The 18,419-nt window shown below is 44.9% G+C and overlaps 1 protein-coding gene across 2 annotated transcripts in view; it reads left to right on the top strand.

Annotated features, from left to right (window-relative positions):
* Positions 1–18,419, top strand: part of LRIG1 (leucine rich repeats and immunoglobulin like domains 1) — a 95,776-nt gene that overhangs the window by 38,049 nt on the left and 39,308 nt on the right. For both annotated transcript variants that reach the window (XM_054216496.1, XM_054216497.1), the window contains exon 3: positions 4,249–4,323. In XM_054216496.1, the coding sequence (XP_054072471.1) occupies positions 4,249–4,323 (75 nt within the window). The remainder of the gene's footprint in view (positions 1–4,248; positions 4,324–18,419) is intronic.

Here is an 18,419-nt window from a genome sequence, read left to right as displayed (position 1 = left end):
CGCAGTTACACTCGCAGAGGAGCTGCGCTTGTCAGCTATTCACAGTGATTCCTGGAGCTCTGATTTTTTGGGTTTTGGAAAACGAAAGTGACTGAAATTGCAAGCGGTGGGTTGAGGTAATGAGCTTGCATTTGAATGTTGAATCGCTGGCATACTTGAGGTTTGGGCTCTGTTTGAAGAGCTACTGATGCCTCATGGGAAACTGAGAAAACATTTCCTTTCAGAAACAATACTGCGCTCTGTGTATATCGTACATTTTCTCTTGTCCTCTGTCTGTTTTCATTAAGTGTTGGCTCTGGGACTCGTAGAGGGGCCAGATCCTGTGATTCTTAAATAGGCAAACCAGTCTGCTGCAAGTGGGAGTTCTGCCTGACTAATGTCTGCGGGATTGGACCATGGGGATTAATGTAGCATCTTTCCCCTGCCCAACTGCCCCTGGCTCCCCTGCTTAGACTAACAGCAGGGACTTGCTAGGGATCATGACTATTTCTAGAGACCATGACTAAGTGAGGAATATGCGCTGCAGTGCTCTGCAATCAATTCACCCGTAATCATCCTACAGAGCAGTCAGAGAGGGGAGAGAAAGTGATGCAGGTGAGCAAAATGCTGCCTACGGGATGTGTTTTCTCAACTTTTCTTTAAACTGCGGAGAGCCTTAAATTACTCTGTGCATAAAGAAGAGAATCACTGCCCTGATCCCATGAGACTTTAGAATTATCCTAACATGACTGTGGCTTAGCAATAGCTTTTATTTGTGGAAGTGCCTGAAGGCATGTGACTTCAGGGGGTGTGGGGCTGGGAAATGCGTGTGGCTTCTGATTCCTTAGCTAGGGAGCTCCCTGTGCAAAGTGCTGCACGCGTCGAGAGCAGGATAAGCCCTGAACAATCAGCTGCTAAAAAAAGATGTCAGGGTTCGGGGGAGGTAAGTAATGCAGCCCACAAAGTAATGGTGCCGATAAGAGCTGCTTGCTGTGTCAGAAAGGCAGGGTTGGAGAAAAGGGAGAGAGCAGAGGAGTGAGTAGGAGGGAAAGGGAGCAGTCAGAAATGGGAGACTGGAAGGGAGGCAAAGGTCTGGAGCGGAGCCTGGAAGGCAGGCTCTGGAAAGTGTGAGGGGAGAAGCTCTATTAAAAGCCCTATCTACCAATCTTGGTTGCTTTTGAATAACAGCTAAACCACAGACCACTGAAATAAACTGCATTTCACAAAGAGAACCACATCTGTACTGCCAGAGCATCTCCTTTCTGAGGGTTTTGTTTTTTTTTTTAAGCACTTTACAAACATTCATGAAATAAGCATCATGCTGTGGCATGTCTTGAGAGCAAGTCAGTGTTTTGCTGTACGCGCTGTGCTGGGCAAACCAAGGCACCCTCAGGGAAAGAGATTGCCCCAAATAATAGATGCATTGATAAGACCTGAAACCTCCCATGATGCTTCAGACACGGTGCCTGTGGTTCCTGAGCATTACAGATGAGGCTCAAAGCTCTGTGTGTGTCTCTGTATGTGAATAATTAATGCGATATATTGTGAAAACCTTTGTTTTCCCTTAATTTTAAGGAAATCTCTGTAAACCAAAAGATTTAGACTTAGTAGCTTATCTTGGATGCTCTGTTTTGCTTTACTAAGATGGTAATAAAGTAGTAGCTGTATTTACCCTACATTTTTTCCCTTTCTCGGGGTTTAGGCAGTTGTTTGTGGTGTTTTTTTAAGAAGCTTTTTTTACCTTAAAAGTTTAAGTCTGTGTGGGATGAAATTTAGTAGCTCAAAGTGATATGAAACCCCATGATCCCACACGCTCTGAGATAAGTAGCTTTGTGCTGATGGAGGCTCAGGTGGAAGGGGCTTGGGTGTGACATTGTCTATTCCTTCAGGACACCTATATCTTCTCTCGTCCCCTTTGGTGGCTCCCTCTGGGGTCCGTCCATCCTCGTACCTTGGTTGAAAGGGTGGGATGGAGACTGCTGCTGTGCGGTGGGCCCTGTGGTCCTTTCTGGGGTTTCCTCAGGTCATATGGATCATGGGATCCATGAAAGTGACGGTTGCATGACTCTCAGGTTTTCCAAGCTCATTTGTAACAAAGAAGTAGTAACTGTGCTAAAATTCCTCTCCAAACAACTCACCTTTTATTTTCTAAAGTGCCTTTCACTGAAAGCTCTGGAGAGCTGTGCTATTTTTGAGTAGGCTCCATTTCAGCTTGACACCAGCCTGGCAACTGGACCGTAAATATTTTATACGGGTGGCCCCCCTCCTCCTCTGCCTTAGCATCCAGAGGCAGCGGGTTTGTGTCATCAAAGGGGAGGGCTGGGGAGGAGAAAGGAGACTGAAAGTTTAAATTTGTTGAGCCTGGCTGTTCTGTTTTGGGGTTGGTTTTTTTTTTTTATTCCTTTACATGGGGGAAGGGGAAGATGAGAGGGAAATCCCAGGCAAATACTGAGCTTGGCTGTCTGCTCTGCATCAGCAACTGGTGCCTGTGAGCCAAGAGAGAAAATGAGGTGGGAGAACCACTTCTGACTGACTTCTGACCTGACAGGAGGCTGATATATGAAAATCACACTTATGTCAGAGGAGGGTTTGATCGCTTGTTAGACGCCGGTCGGTGTTGGAGCTGCTTAACCAGAGCTGACCCAGGCTAGCAGAGGGTGGGCCTAATTATCCTCCTTCTCCTGTGCCTTTCCAAAAGATGCTCAGTTAATGAAAACATGGCACGAATATAAGCATTTTAATGCTCTTTCCAGCTTGCTTTGTACCTCTGAAAGCTCTAAACCTTGCTATAATATGAGCAACAATGAGCTTTTAGTTGCAAAGTGGAGCTCCTTGCTGAATTGCAATGCATCTGGCTTTTTTCCCCTTACATTTTAAGGTACGGGTATAATGTCAGAGGCAGAGCCGAGGCTGAGGAAAGCTTTTATCCCAGCAGTGCCTGGAACTCCTCATGAAATCAAATATCTTGCCTGCTCTCGGAGGAATCAGAAGGAAGTTCTGGGATGGATGTATCGCTGTTCTCTCCCACCTGCCAAAAATAGCCTTAAAGGGGGGAAAAAAAACAACCCCAAACCACTGTAATTTAGGATTGCTCCAACTTGTGCCCACGGCTTAGCATGCCTCAGCTGTGCCGTGCTCCCCTACCTGCTGCGGGATGCTCTGCTTCTCGCGCCCGAATCGTGATCCTTTGGAGATGCAGGAGGGGAAAACAGTTGGAAGCAGGCGGTGGGGAGAGAGCCGTCAAGGCTCTGCCTCCAGCGACAGCCCACCGCGGGCGGCTGGGGGACCTGGGCAGCTGCCCTGTGCTGCCCCGCTCGGCTTTAATGGATTCAGCATGCGGCAGCGGGGGAGCGGGCAAGATGGCTAAGAAATTAGGTAATTTTCAAGCAGCCAGACAAGCGACTGTTACAGTAATTAATTGACTAATTCACCATACAAACAAGGGCTCTTTAAACCAAGGAAGAGCCGGTCACATGGCAAGGATCTGTTTTCAGTCAGAAAAACACTTCAAACATTAGGCCATTGACGGGGACATTTTTGTACTGGCGTTTCCAGGAGCAGGGCCCTGTCTGCAATTGCCGTTAGCCCCGGGGGGCTGCATGGTGCTCCCCAGCCAGCCTGCTGGAGCAGGTCACCTGGTTTTGGTGGCATTACTGTGCCCAGCGCTATTTTTTCGTGCGTGTTGCTGGCTTCATGGGGCTGCCCTTGCGGGATTTCCAGAGCTTGGCCTGGTGTGGAGAGGAGGCCTGAGGCCGCCATTCCCCACCGCCACAGCACCCTGCTGGGCCCCACGCCCTGGCCTGGCCTGGCGGGCTGAGCTGGGGCTGCCGCCTTGCGGGGGGAGATGAATTCATTGTCCTGAGGCAGCGGGACCCGGCTGCCTTGTGCCACAGGTGCCAACAGCCTCCTATCTTGGGCTCGGCTCCCTGATGACTGTGGAAACTCGGGCTGATGGAGGGCTGCCACCTTCCCCGGTGGCACTTGGCTTCGCTTTAAGGGAGTGGATGGGAAGGGAAAAAAAGCCTTACTTTTAGAAAGAAGATACTGTGGGGACCAGTTACGGGGGCTCTCATTTATTAAAAGGTTGGGCTGGGAGGATAAGGTGAGACTCAGGCGCAGACAAACCCCTTGAGATGGAGGCCTCTGCCACCATATCGGTCTTCCCAAAGAGTCAGGGGGGGTAGATAAGGAAGTGCCGTGGCCATCCCCTGCTCCCGCACTCTTGGTCGTAGGCTGCTTTCTTCAACAACTAATTTCTGTTTGTTTTAGGCGACTGAACAACAACGAGCTGACCGCCATTCCCTCCCTGGGACCCGCTGCTTCCAGCGTCCGCTCCCTCTACCTGTAAGTTGCTGCTGCCTCTTTGGCTTTTCACTTTTTGGGCTGTTGTTTGTGGGGTAGGTGTAGCTGCTGCTGACTGAGAGTTTTGTGTGTGTCCCACCCACTTCTGCTGACTCTTCACGTCTCATTGTTGGGCTTGTTAGCACCTTAATTAAGAAACTCTTCTGGAGTGACTTGTGCGGGGTTGGTCTCAATTAATGTTGTGCTTATGGTCAGTGGTAACATGTCAGTAAACTAAACAGGTTAGTTGCATATTGAGTAAAATTATTTTTTCTCATCTGCCTTTGGGTTTCAACCATTATGTCATACTTGTGCTTTTAAAGCAGTATATAACTTTACCTTTTCTTTATTGTTCTTTTTTTTCCTGGCCCTGTTCTGAACATTTCTTCTTTCTGTTAAAGCCAGAGACTATTCACATCTTAATCTTTCAGGGAACTCATTCCAGACACATTTTTATGGTCTCTTTCAACCTTTTCTATTTTTTTCTTTTGAGAGGGTGATTGGTGACTGTAAGTCTAGATGTGCAGAAGCTTTCAAGTTCTTAACTTTGGTAGTTTAGATGCCTGCAGAAGTGTTAGACACCTGACAGCCCTTGTGTGTCTGCCACCGAGTATCTCGGGTTGAGGACGCTGCTGAAGGGAATAAAGACATTATAATATCAAACTTAGTACCTTAAGAGTGTGGATTTCTAAAATTATTTTTGCATGTGTCTGCTTGTAATGCAAACCGAGAAGGAATTTTGCTGAGGTATGCATGATACCTCCCAAGTTCCTGGGAAGGGGAAGTGGTTATAGCTAATACGGACTCCAGCAAAGTGCTTGAACAGTTTAAGCGATCGCTTCCAGTGTGCATGGCCTTGCAGTGCGTGGTCACAGGCAGGTGTCCATGTTTGCCATGGATTGTCTTCTCCTTGTAGTGGAAAATGCCTGTGTCCATACCACCATGTGATTGACCTCTCATGCCCAAAAGGCTCCGACTTACTCAAACAACCTTGATCTGTTGACTAAAAATACATTCCTATTACTTAAATCAAGGACAGAATTGGGTGAAATGAACTGGCACTGTTCCTGCTTTTCCATTAGGCAGTGTTAAAATATGCAAAGCAGAATTCCCTCACTGTCTTAATTCAGTTTAGGGATCTTAGCTTCAAATTGGTGTCCGTATCTCACTCCTGTTGCGAAGCAAGTTTAGCTTTTGTCTGAGATACGGTTGCCTTTGATCTGGTTCTTGGGTATACCGTGTTCCTGCAGGGCTTATGAAGAGCCAAAGTGCTCCTCTGCTATCATTGGTGCTAGATCTAACAAGTGTCTCTTAAATCCATAAGTAACCACTTCACCTTCTGGGTGGAGGGGTGGCTTGTGTCTCAGCAGTTATCAGACCTGTCAAATGTGTCACATGCAGTTGGTGTGAAACCGCCTTATTTGATTTGTGCCTCCTGCAGCCTCCCCCTGCTTGCATGACCACATGTGAAGCCTGGATGCGTGATCTGGGGGCTGCGGGGCAGTAATTCCCTCCAAGCAAGGTCCCTTGTTCAAGGCACGATCCCCTGACTTGAGAGGCCATCTGCCTGCCACTTGAACTGAGCTTACCAGCCTGCCACGTAGCCCAGTGTGTTACACATTGGGATTCAAAAAACTCCAGAAATCTGACTTATGGGTGGAAAGCTTGCATACAATTTGCTATCCAGGATATAGTTATAAGCCCCCCAAATAGGCTTTTTTTTCTCACGAAGTCTATAAACGATCTGAGTTTCACAAGCCCCTGTTGTTATTTTTGCTATTAATTTAGCCATTGGCAAAGGACCAAATTGCTAGAGCTTTGGGGTTTTTATTCCTGAAATGAAATAAGCAGTTTGCAAAGGAGGAATAATGACTGGTGGAAGGCAGTAGATTTACAGCTCCTCTGAAATTTCAGAGTGGTGCAGAAGGAAGGGGAAGGTACAAAGCCAAATGATAAAAGGACGGTATTCTAAACAGACCTGCTTAGTATCACTTTCCAGAAATCTGTATTGCTTTCCTCAGCTGCTACACATAAATAACTCTGATAGTGGGATTTGTAATGCTGCTGTCATACCTCTGCAAGAAGGATCTCTTTGTTTAGCTTGTTTCAGAGAATGCCACTTTTTTCCCCCTTGCATTTCCTTTTAATTTTTATCAGAGGTAAAAATAATCTGAAAGATGTTTTAAAGTACCTGCTTTAATCGATGTTGCTGACTAACTCACATTGGAATGATTTGCTGAGGAAGCGAAGCTTTCTCCATCCTTGGGAGTCTTTAAATCAATTGGATGGCTTCCTAAAAGATGGTCCTTTAGTTCAACTCTAGGTTAATGGACTTGATACACAAATTGTTGGGTAAAGTTCTTTGGCCTTCTGTGATGTAAGGAATCAGATTATATGATCATACTGGTTTCTTCTGGCCTTCAAATCTGTGAAGTAATAATTGGGGAGGCTGCCAAACCAAACCCAGGGTGAAGACTCATAATGAAGACTGTGTACTGAGAAACTGGTTTATGTTTAAGTATATAGTGTTACAGTGTATTCTTACTGCTAAAGAAAAATAAATACATTTCCTTTTTTTCCCCAGTGTTTAGAAATGTGTGAAGTGTGTTTACCTCACAGACCTCTGAAGTAGGTTTTGTATATTGCATGCGGTTAAGTATTTCCAAAGGGCTGTGAATGCATTATAAAAGCGAGGGCTGTATATTTGTCACTCAAAACAGCCCTTTTGAATGAGTTACTTCATCTCCTGCTCTTCCTAAACAGACTTTCTCTCCTTTTGGTGCTGGGAGAAAGGAGTTTGAGTGTAGTGGTATGGCAGATTTTCCATAAAGTTTTTTTTTAATGAGCTCGATCGCTTTGCATTCCCTGTCTTGGGGTTTCCTATACCTGTTCTCTCTCCATCACCCAAAACTTGCTTGACCCCACGTGCATGTGGACCGTGGGCCATATGTAAGCATGTGGGAATCTGTCGGAGAGAGAATTCTCAAGGCTTTCTGCAAATCTTTGGATGTTTCAGGCTGCAGATGGATGCAGGCATAACATATGTATCAAACATGCTATGCCCTGATATACTGCCATGAAGTTTAGTTCAGTTTAATTATTCCTTGAAGAGTCAGTTTGTTTGCTTTGAACGTTGAAAATACTGCCAAAGTTGTTCATCTCAACGAGAGCAAACATAAGGGACTTGATAAGGCTTTTAATAGAACAGAAGGGAAAAATAATCTATGTACGGGTGACCAAATAAAGACAGGCATTAAATGCAAACATCTGTTAATGCAAACAAAAGCCAGGAAATTCAGCTGGGAGGGGGAGAGACTGAATCTGGATTCATTCCGAAATTACATCGGAGTAGCTGAGAGGAGAATCTTGCCTAAAATTCCCACAGCATTTGTAATTTAGCTACAGTTCCTAGACTTGGACGTTTGAGAGTTGATGGCAGGATGTTTTCACTGACATGCTCTTGGCTGAGGATTTCCTTTCCCAATGTTCTGCTGCAACTCCAGTGTCTTAACTCTGTATGCTCTTGAGAAGACTCTGTTACCTGATCTGGTGGGGAAGGGAAAGATGGAAGAAACCATTTCTTTGCAGCAGAACTGAGTCTGTTTATATCCAACTTCCTGACTAACTTGTGTGAGGAGTCTCTTAGCTTTGCTAGCGTGCCAGGTAAGAGGAGAACCTGAGCTGTAATCAGCTCTGCGTTGGTCTGTTACTATGGGTTTCCCAAAAACCTCTGTGCAGGTGCAAGCTCAGCCCTTTACTCTGGGGCTTCTCTGCCACTACTTCACCCACCTGCATGTGCGTAAATGCATCCTGGAGGGCTTTTGGGAAGTCTGCATGGGATGATGGAGATGGATCCTTGTCCTCTGCATGGGATGACAGAGATGGATCCTTGTCCTCTGCCCTGGCTCCAAGGTGGCCAGCCTGGTTCAGTCAGCATCCACTGATGCAGGCACGCCAGCACGGGCTGTTACACAGCTGTGGAGCTCAGCCTGCTAACCAGACCTCTGAAGCAGGCGTGGTAAACAGAGCACGCTCTGTGCCACATCCTTAGCTGGCTTGGAATTAAGGAAGTTAACAGATTAAACACTTAAAAATAACTTTCACTGTAAGTCTTTTAAGCCCCCAACCATTTAGCAACAAAGGGGATAGTGACCCACAGCAGTCAGCTGTATGGTAGCAACAGTCAGAGCTGTTTGAGATGCTTTGTCCCCATGATCTTGCTCTGAGTAAGCACAGATAACAAGGAAGTCAGAATAGGGATTTTTGAAGCAAAAGAGTGTGAAATAGGATTAGCTGATTCACAGAGGATGCAATGACACTCTGCAGCATGTTTACTGAGGAAAGCGAAATCAATAGGACTACTCTGCTGCCAAACTGAGCATAAAAGTCTCTTGAAGAAAATCAATCTTCTTTACAGGCTCATTAATGTAAAGATCAATTCACATTAAACTGTAATTAAACAGAGAGGGCTAGTAGGAGAAGGGTATGTGATCTACTCTGCCACAGGCAAAATTATATCATGTAAAATTTGAAAACTAAATACATGGAGAATTGGAAACTGGGAGTGGCAGGGAACATGCTAGGTCTGCTTGAAAGGACTGGTGAGCTCAGATGCCAATTGGGGCAGCAGGGTCCTCATGAAAAGGAGGGTACTCAATAGATTCCATCTGGATGTCAGAGGTAAGACAGGTCAAAGACTGCAGCCAATAATTCCTACATCAGGAGTAATGTTTCCATTTGAATTGCATGGTTGCTTGGAGAGCTTTTCCCCTGAAGTATTGGGGATTTCACTATAATTCTGGTTAAATTAGTCACATTGTTAGTAACGTGACTCTTGTTACTTGTCTCACTTTAGCTTTAATTTTCATTGTATCTCATTAGACTTTGTCCTGGATTAGAGTTGATTGGTCTTGGAGATCCCTAACGTGACAGAATTGGGATCATACTATTGATCTTCCTCCTGGAGTTGTTGCCTTGTGCTTTCTTAGTGAAGGCTTGGGAAAGCAACTGTTATTTCAGTGCTGTTTGCACTGCTTCACTAGCGTGGTCAAGTGAGGTTTGCAGAGCCTCTTTCTAAAGACCCGTGTGGGCCATTAGATTCTTTGAGCTGCTGTTTTGCTTTCACCCAAGACAAACGTGTTGTGCTATGTTAGCTGAAACAATGCTAGCAGTCACTCTGCTAATCCAAGTATGATCTAGCAAATACACCTTAGTTTCCGCAAGCCTTTCCCAGGAGCTGAGGTGGTGATGTTGACATGTGACTCCAGCTCGTCTTTGATTTTCAAGTTAAGATCGTGAAGACTCAGCTAATTACCAGGAGAACTGCAGCTTCAGTTTCTGCCTGTTGCAGCCTCTCTGGTGACCCCCGTCAGAGGAAGGAACTCAAACCTGCTGCATCTGTGCTGTTACAGAGCACAGCTCAAGCCTGAGCTGGTCTCTACATGAGGTGTGAGCTCACTTCATGTTCCTGACTAGGCCAGAGTATAAACCTCTGTGTAGGCGGTGTTGATAGTTGGGAAACTTGGGCTTAAATGAAGACTTGAGGTTTGAGCTAACACGATGGTATAGATGTAGCCTTGGAGGCCATTTGTGGCCTGGGATCCTGCTGTGCTAATTGCTGTACAAACAAAACAACTGCCTTGACCCCCAGGAGACTTAGTCTGCAAGTCATCTTTGCTGGAGTTTAGAAAAGGATGATCTAACAATTAGAAATAAGGAGAATACTCTGTTAATTCCATCTGGATCACAGCAAGTGGTTTTGTACTCATAAGCACAAAAAGTAGATGACTCAGATGCAGCCGTGTGCAGGGTCCGGTTGGAGTCAGCAGGGTCTGCCTGTGTGCAGGACGTGTCTCGGGCGGCTTAGAAAACCACGCTGCCTGCCATGCTGCCTAATTACTTGCACAAAGAAGACTTTCTCTGGTAAGTAAGAAGAAGTGGTATATGCAGGTGTAGATCCATCAGTGGGAGTAGATTCACCCCCAGTCCCTGCTTGAATCAGTTCTTATGTACTGTAATATCGACAGGGACCAATTCTCCAGTGTTTACTCAGGCAGTTCCCCTCAGAGGATGGAGAAAGAGCTGCTTTCTGAGGATTTGGTCCACACTACAGGCTATACTACTCAGCTTCTATTTTTAAATGTGAATATATTGATGTGGAAAGGTGAAGAGAAAGGGCAGTCGGGCTGTTCAGTATGCAAACAACGTACAGGCATAAGATATTCTGAAACCTACCTCTCCTGTTTGTTTTGCTCAGAGTTCATAGTAAGGCTCTGGTGCGTAAAGTCTGCTAGTTTTTGAGGCCAAAGACTGCAAGAGCCTTTCCCAGTGGAGGAAATTCTCATTAATCATGTGCTCCCAAGCACCAGAAGAGACGCTGTTTTGACTTCTCTTTTGGGCTGTTGGAACTGTTCTAATCGTTTGTATGTCCTCTTCGAGCTTTCAGATATAATGTGAGCACATGGAAACGGCAAAGGATCTGAGGCTATTCCAGGGAAATGAGTAATCATTTCTTCTAGACAAGCAACAGCAGTAAAGCACGTAGTCCTCAGGCTCAACAAAAGAGCATCAGAAAGCAATCTGGGCATGTACAGAGCAGTGTTAAAATCGGCCAGAGGAAAAAGGTAGTGAAAGTTGGTGGCAGCTCGTGGAATACTAGTTACCCCTTGAGGCCGCTTTATTATCTGTTTGCTAGGGAGGGTAACAGTTTTGTGCAGCCATGGTGGCTTCTTCTGCAAGTAAAGAATTGTTTTGAGCTGGGCTAGGTCTGCTCTGACATGTGTGCTGCTTAGCAGGCCGTGCGAGGTTAGTATTTGTCCTAAAAACAAAGGAGAGGACACAAGTGGTCTTGTAGGATGGGGCACAAGATGAGGACTTGGACTACTGGAACCGTATCTTTTTTTGTGTGTGTCTCACATACTTGTTACACCCCAAGACCAAGTAAATTCTTGTTTGGGTAGGTCTGCGTCCTCTGAGCTGAAGAGCAGGAATTGCCACAGGGCAGATGTAACTCATGAATATAAAGCATCTTCTGGTGCGTTGTCTGAGGGCAGGTGCGTGTCATGTACAATGCACAAGATGGTTTCCAAGTTCTGTCCCTTTGCAGATCAAGCCTAGATTAGTTGTTAGGGTCATTTGCGACCATGATCTTTTGTTAAGGTCAATATGAAAAATAGCCTCCTATTTGAGCCCTAGAATAGCCCAAACTCGCTACTATTAATATCTGTGGTAGATTGACTGTCTCATTTAATGGCATATGGCAAATAAAGCACATGTCTACAAAAGCAATTCCTTTGTTAGTCTTCACAGGCTGAGCAGATTTCAAACATAAATAACTTGCTGAGTTGAAAGTTTTTTTAGCATATTGGAGTTTCCTGCACCAAAACTGCTAGTAATAGCAATTTAGTTTGCTCAGGGGTGAGTAAAAGCAGAGTTGCAGCTGCAGTAAAAGCAAGTTAAATTATTTCTGTGTGGAATTCTCTACCCATTTTTCTCTCTGAAAGCTTGGCTGATTCAGTTTTGTAACAAAACTGCACAAAACCAGGGAACTGTAAGTATGTGTTACTGTTTCTGTGCTTTCCTCCCTACTGAGATTGCCCAGTTAGTCCTCAATATCAGTCGTCAGTTTATCCTGGTTGTTAGGCCAGCGGTGCTTGCTCAGAGCACCAGATAGATCCCTAGCAAGGAGTAAGTACAGGGGTGGAGGGAGAATTTGGATTATTTTTTTTTTCTGTTTTTTAAACTGCGGTGCCATAAAGTACTTTCAAAATCTCTCCATTTTGTTTACCTTCAAGCGTCCTGGAAGGCTTGAGAACAGGCAGTGTCTTTTAGTTCCTCTGTATATAACAAGGCTAAAACTGTTTCAGCAGAGGTGTTAAAAAATGAGTCCTGCCCATGTGGTTCAAAGCCCAGTGAGTAAAACATCAGTTTTGCCATTTACCTTCTGCTCCGTACGATGCTTAGCACTTCCATCATTGCTTCCACTGCACCATTAGGAATAGTGTGTAATTCAGGGTAAAGAAACACTAGTGTAAATAGGGTTTGCTAAAATGTGATCTTGCTATGTCTAGGTTGGAAAATATTAGCAAAAAAAATCTCTAGAAAGCTCATTTTTAACTGAATTAAAAGCTGACACTGTGCTGGATTTTCTGTTATTTTTAACCCATGTTAAGTTCCCTGATTACTTGCACAGGTGAACAATAGAGATCATGTCAAAAGCTATGATCTTACTTCTGCAAAACCAGCCCTGCTGGGGGTACACGTGATGGAAGGTCTGACTGCTGGTTAAGGTAGACGAGAAAGTGATCAGTCATACCTTTAGATGAAGTGATCACTTGAGAGGCCACCCTCCCTTCCAAGTGTGTGCATAACTCTTGCTTGTTAACAGGAATTCCACGTGAATATTGATTGGGAATAAGTGGTTGGGTGAGTACGTGTTCTGCCTGTCAAGGCATTTAATGTTCAATTGCACATCAGGGAAAATAGCAAAGGTAGCTGGAAAATGAAGGTGGAAAATGCAAGGACATACGGGTGAAAAGACAACTGTTTTAGTGGTCAGATCTGAGCAGAGAAAAATACGTTGAGGAGAGGGGAAGAATTAAGAGTTGATGACAAAAGAAAGAATCTATAAATGGTTCATTGTTTTTAGGCTTAAAATATTTTCTCCTGTCCAATCCGTATCCTGCAGATCACACACTGTGTGGAAGCAGTTGCTGAATGGAGGGGCGATTAGCATAAACAACCAAGGAAAGGCGTTGGACTTTCTGTAATTTTTGTGGTGTCCTGGAAAAGGAACACCTTTTGGTGGTCTTATTGAAGACTTTTTATTTTCCCTCCAGATTATGTTCTTGAGACAGCTGTCATCTTTTTCAGAAAAAGAGGAACTGAAAAATTAAATGGTCTTATTAAAGAAGCTTGAAGAACTTATTGGCTAAGTGGTGATAAATGCTTACCACTGATTTTAGGAGTTATGTTCTAGGGAAGCTTGAAGAGATGGTGTTTTACACCAGCTTGGCTTAGCACAATAGCGGTTCTACTTCAGAGCTCGAATTTTCAGTTCCCTGGATCTTTTGACAGTTATTCTGCAGTTTCCTAAAGCCATCCATCCTACTTGGCGTGCTTTATTAGTAACAGGGTGCCTAGACTTGTTAAGAAGAGCTATTTTCTTCGCTAACTTGACCATTGCTTTTCCACATAGGAGCTATTCCTTCTTGCAGGCTGAACAGTCGCAGCCGAGCAGAGCTCACAGTGGAGTCTGCCCAGAGGCTATCCCTGTTCTGGTGACCTTGCTGACAAGACAGATAAGCCCTTTCAACAGAGCACAAGTGTGTGTCATGTTGGAACAGACAACCACCAGCCTATCTACATCTCTAAAGTGTTAACAGGATTTTGACTGGCCAGTCAAAAACGTGTTTCTCCAACTGCTGCCTTCTTCAAGGGGCAAGTCTTTTAGCAACTTCTGCTGCAAGTTCCGTGAGAGTTAGTTTGGTCTGGAGAGCAGACGTATTTAAGTGTGTCGTCCTTTATTTACCCGCCTTAGCATTAGGGTCACAGAGCTGTTATGTAGTTAAATCCACCTGTTTTCATTGTGCTCCTGTCAAAGGTGGGAAAAGCCCCCATGTCACATCATGGCTTTCAAGCACAATCAGTGCATGCTATCAAGAAATCTGCTTGTAATTACAGTTTGGATTAATGTCCCAGCATCATGGGCAGAGTCATTACATTTGGTTTGCGCTTAAATTGCTTCTCTGCTTGTGTATTTTCCCCTCCTCACTCCTGCGGAGAGACAAAAGCAAAACAAAGCCACCCACAAAACACATGCACTCACTAGGCTGTGGTGGATCTTCTTTACTTTGATCATTTATTACACAAAGAGAAACTAAAATCAGCATCAGGATTTAAGGATAAAAGTGCCTACATGCCTTGTGATCCTGGACCCTATTGGCTTTCAAATGAAAATGCTGCCCTTGTTGATTAGAAGCACAAAACTTTCCTGCGATGAAAATGAAAAGAGGCTGCTGTCTCTGCTTGGGAGTGGGACAGGATAGCTGCTCAGCCTCTGCTGTGGGCTAGTTAAATTCACATCTGGGCTGGATCTGATTCTTGGTGTCTGTTCCTCCTTGGCACAGACCTGATTCATCTTGGAGGCCAGCGAAAAGGATGCGGGGACCAGGCAGCAGCCCTGACATGGAGTGGCTCCTTGTGCTGGGTGCTGTGCAAGTGTGGGGCCGTTGAGAGCAGGAACTCGTCAGAGCAGCAAACCAGGGGGGGTGAAGCTGGATTCTTTTTTGGCTTCAAGGACTGGCTTATGTGTTTAATTTGTGATATAAAATTGAGTTTGGCTGGCATGTGTCAGCAGCAGAAAAAAGCTCTCAAGGTAAAAGTGGAAGAGGAAAAGCCAATGGCGGAGCAAGAGAGTAGCAGACCAAAGGCATAAGATGTAGAACTTAGAAACACTGACCTGACTGTCATCTGCCAGCAACTGAATAACCCATTTCAAATACTGATGCAGCCCTTCCTTCAAAGAGGCTCTGCTGAGCCCCACAACCCCTTTCAGACAGTTGGTGCAGAGCCATGTGGTTTCCTGCATTCTTGTATGAAAACTGCCATTTACCTTATATAACTCTCTTCCTTCTATTCCTGTAGGACAATTCTGCTCCTTCTTAGCAGAGTTCAGCATCATCAGGGCCTCTCCTTTGGAGCCTTTCTCAGTGCTTGCTCCAGACTGAGGTCAGGGAATGTGGGATGATGGAGGGTGACGAGCAGTGGTTTGGACTGAGAGCTGAAGGAGAAGGGGGTGAAAGACTAGCACAGCTATGAGCGTTCGCAAGTGGGCTGTTTCAAAACCAGCATTGATTATGGTCAGTGACTTAGAGGTTCTCTCCTTCCCTTGTGCCAGAGAACTGGCTTCTGTTGAAGATCCCTGGCCCCGAGCCTCACAGGTGCATTGTCCCGTTGAGGGATGCACACAGTGACTCTGAAGATAATTGCTGAGATGTTTTGAGGTAGAGCTGCGCACAGGGAGGCAAGGTTGTGCTCTGGTATTGAGTTCGTAAAAGTTCAGGAAAGCTCCTTGTGGAGAGGCTGTGACAGACAATGAAAGATGCTTTATACAGCCTTTTTAATGGATCTGTGCTCTTTGTGAATACATCATTTAAAAAGCCTCTGTGGAGTACAGTCTTCATTGAAACATCCAGTGTAACCAGAAGAGAGCAGAAACTCTGGTCTTCTTGGAACCACCCTCTTGCTGATGGGGGGGACTGTACCCATAACAGAGACTGTCTTGTCTTCAGGAATCTTAATTTGCTTTGATGGCATAACAGGTTGTGCAATCTGCAGAGGAGATAAGACAGCCTCTGTTTTAAAGATGACTAGCTTCTAATCCTGCCCATCCCACACATTTTACTGTGCTAATGGGATTGAATGCCAAAGGCTGAGGAGGTTGCATATTGCAAAAAATATCCAAAATCATATGGTGGCAAGTCAGAAAAGTCTAGTGAGAGTAAATGCAGATCAAAGTGAGGGAGAGAGCTTTTAAAAATTACATCACTTACGTCAATGGATCAAACACACAGCATAAGGGCATCTAACAAGTCAGAAAGTTTGCATAAACATTGTAAGTGCAGAAATATCATAAGAGAATATGTATCTCACTGGATGTGGTGTTTCTGGGCATTTTGGAAGAAAGGCTTTCCTTCATGCTGTTTGTACTGAACCCAACAAAAGCCCTTAAGGAATGTTCATCAAGTCCAGGCCCTTGGTCATGTCCAGCTGCCTCAAAGAACAGCTCCTGAACAGTGTGCTTCATCTCTGCCTAGCTCTTATCCATGTGGCTGCCTCATGAAAGAGCTACAAGAGCATGCCTGGCAGGAAGGATAACATCTGCCTGTCTTCAGGTGCCTAGGGCCCAAGGGTGCTCTGAGGCCACGCTTGGCCTGCACCAGGGTCAACGGTTGCAGTCCATCAATGTGAAAGGAAGATGAGTTTTGGTCCTGTGGGTGGCCACAGAGTAGTCCTTGATAGATAGTGAAAACATAGCCCTCGAGTCACACCGGTCTCACATGAATAGTCCTCTTGACTGCAGTGGAACTATTTGCATGAGTAATAGTTTGCTTGTGGGAATAAGGAGCTCGTAACCCAGCCCTTGCAGTGTCACCGACTTGACTTGCAGGTGGCTGCTGCTCCCAGGTCCAAAGGGATGGATGAGCAAATCCCATCTCCCAGACTGCTTTTTGACTCCAAATGTCCATGACCTGGAACAGAAATGCAGTCACTTCTCCATGAAAGGTGGCATATCTTTTTCGAAAAGAAAAGAAAAAAGGAAAAAAAAGAGAAAAGCGCTTTTTCTTGAATCTCCTGTGTCCCAGCCTGCATATAGCTGTGGGTAATTTGCTTCACACCTGTCCATCCTAACTCACCAACACAAGGCAAGAACATAACCTGATGAATGAAATGCCTCCGAAATACAGTTTTGAAGCTGATGTATTGCAGATGGGGCAATGTCTGTAGACTTTCTGCCATAATTTGATATAGTTGGACTAGCTCCATCAACTTGTTCTTGCTTCACACTTATGTATGACAGTTTTAAATGAAAACAGTATACTTGGTCACAGATTTTGTTTGCTGCATCTTAGAAAGGCTTTTTTTTTTGGAAGGAGTACTAGAGAGAGGGAGGCTGCTCGCATGCAGACTCAGGCAGAGCATGTAAACCTTTAGAGAAAAGGTAGGATACCTGTAAAAACTACACAAGGGGTTTTTTTTTGGTGCTTGTTTTTTATTTGGTTGAGGGTTTTTTGGTGTGTGTGTTTTGGGTGGTTTTTTTGCGGCTGACCCTAAAACGCAGTGGCTGCTTGGGCTGCCACCGCTCTACTCTTGTGCGTGCAGCCAGCACCTGAACAAACAGAGCTGTATCTGCGGCAGCCTGGGAATCCGCCAGGATTCCTCAGGGAAGGAGTGATTCAGAGCGTCTGAGAAAAGTGGGGGCTGCTTCTATGCATCCTTGTTTCCTGCCTGGACAATAACCCATGCAGCCTTACTTTGAAAGGACAGCGAGGCTGTTCCCATAAGCAAATATAGCACATGTTGTGTTCGTTAAAAATGTACATTCTTATAATGGTACAAAATCTTGAGCCTCGTGGATTATCCTGGCAAGACTGACACAATAGTGCAAAGTGTCAGACAGCTAGTGGGACTTTCCCAGAGCAGCCGGGAAGTGTGAGGGCTCATGCACTTGGAGCAGTTCAGTCTTTTAGGGAAGGTCTCGTGCATTGGGATAGTGTGCCGCAGATTTCCAGCATGTCACCTGTATGTTCACTTCACCTTCTGCTGCAGAGAGAGCTTCGCTACTCTAAAGCAGATCTTTCACAAGTTCCAGTACAGCAGAGGAATCTTTCTGGAATAAAAGTCTTTGGAAGCAAAAAAAAAATATTTATGATTAACATGTTAAAATCATGCAAGTTATGCGTTGTTAAACTGTGCAAACTTTGAATCAAAGTCAACATCCAGGTCTCAATGACATTCTCCTCTTTCCTTCTTTCCATACATTAATAAGAAGCACTTGGGACAGATCTTCAGTTATTGATTGTAATAACATGACCAAAACAAACAAACATTTATGTTGCTGCTATTGTAAAAACAAAACACATCTTCCATGTTATCAGTTCCCCTTCATCCTTGTCAGGAAAATTGCTCAGACTTTGCATTCCACTTTTAAACTATGACTTTTTTCAATTTTTGTTTTTGTGTGTGTAGTGAGTGATGGGCTAAAATCAGATGGCAGATCATCTTGGGTGAGAGTGTAGGAACCTATGTCTTGAATCTTCTCTAGTGCTTCTAGGAGGATCAATATTAAATCTCCATCTTCTCTGACTTGAGAAGGTGGAGGAGGAGGAGGGCAGGTAATTCCAGGCATGGGTTAGTCACAGTGTATGTGATCCGTCTCCTGTTACGGTGCCTTTGATCTTGCTCTCTTTGCAGGGCCTGTCTCTGACACCAAACCTTGCCTGTCCTTCAGTAGCAAACCCCATAACTCTTTCTGGCTGTAGCATTTGGTTTCTTCAATACTTTCCCAGTATGGAAATATTAACCAAACCCTGAGCTTT

The sequence above is a fragment of the Rissa tridactyla genome, chromosome 10 (genome assembly GCF_028500815.1).
Source record: "Rissa tridactyla isolate bRisTri1 chromosome 10, bRisTri1.patW.cur.20221130, whole genome shotgun sequence".
Lineage (NCBI taxonomy): Eukaryota > Metazoa > Chordata > Aves > Charadriiformes > Laridae > Rissa > Rissa tridactyla.
Note: the sequence above shows the minus strand (reverse complement) of the source record. Positions and strands in the feature narration are given on the sequence as shown.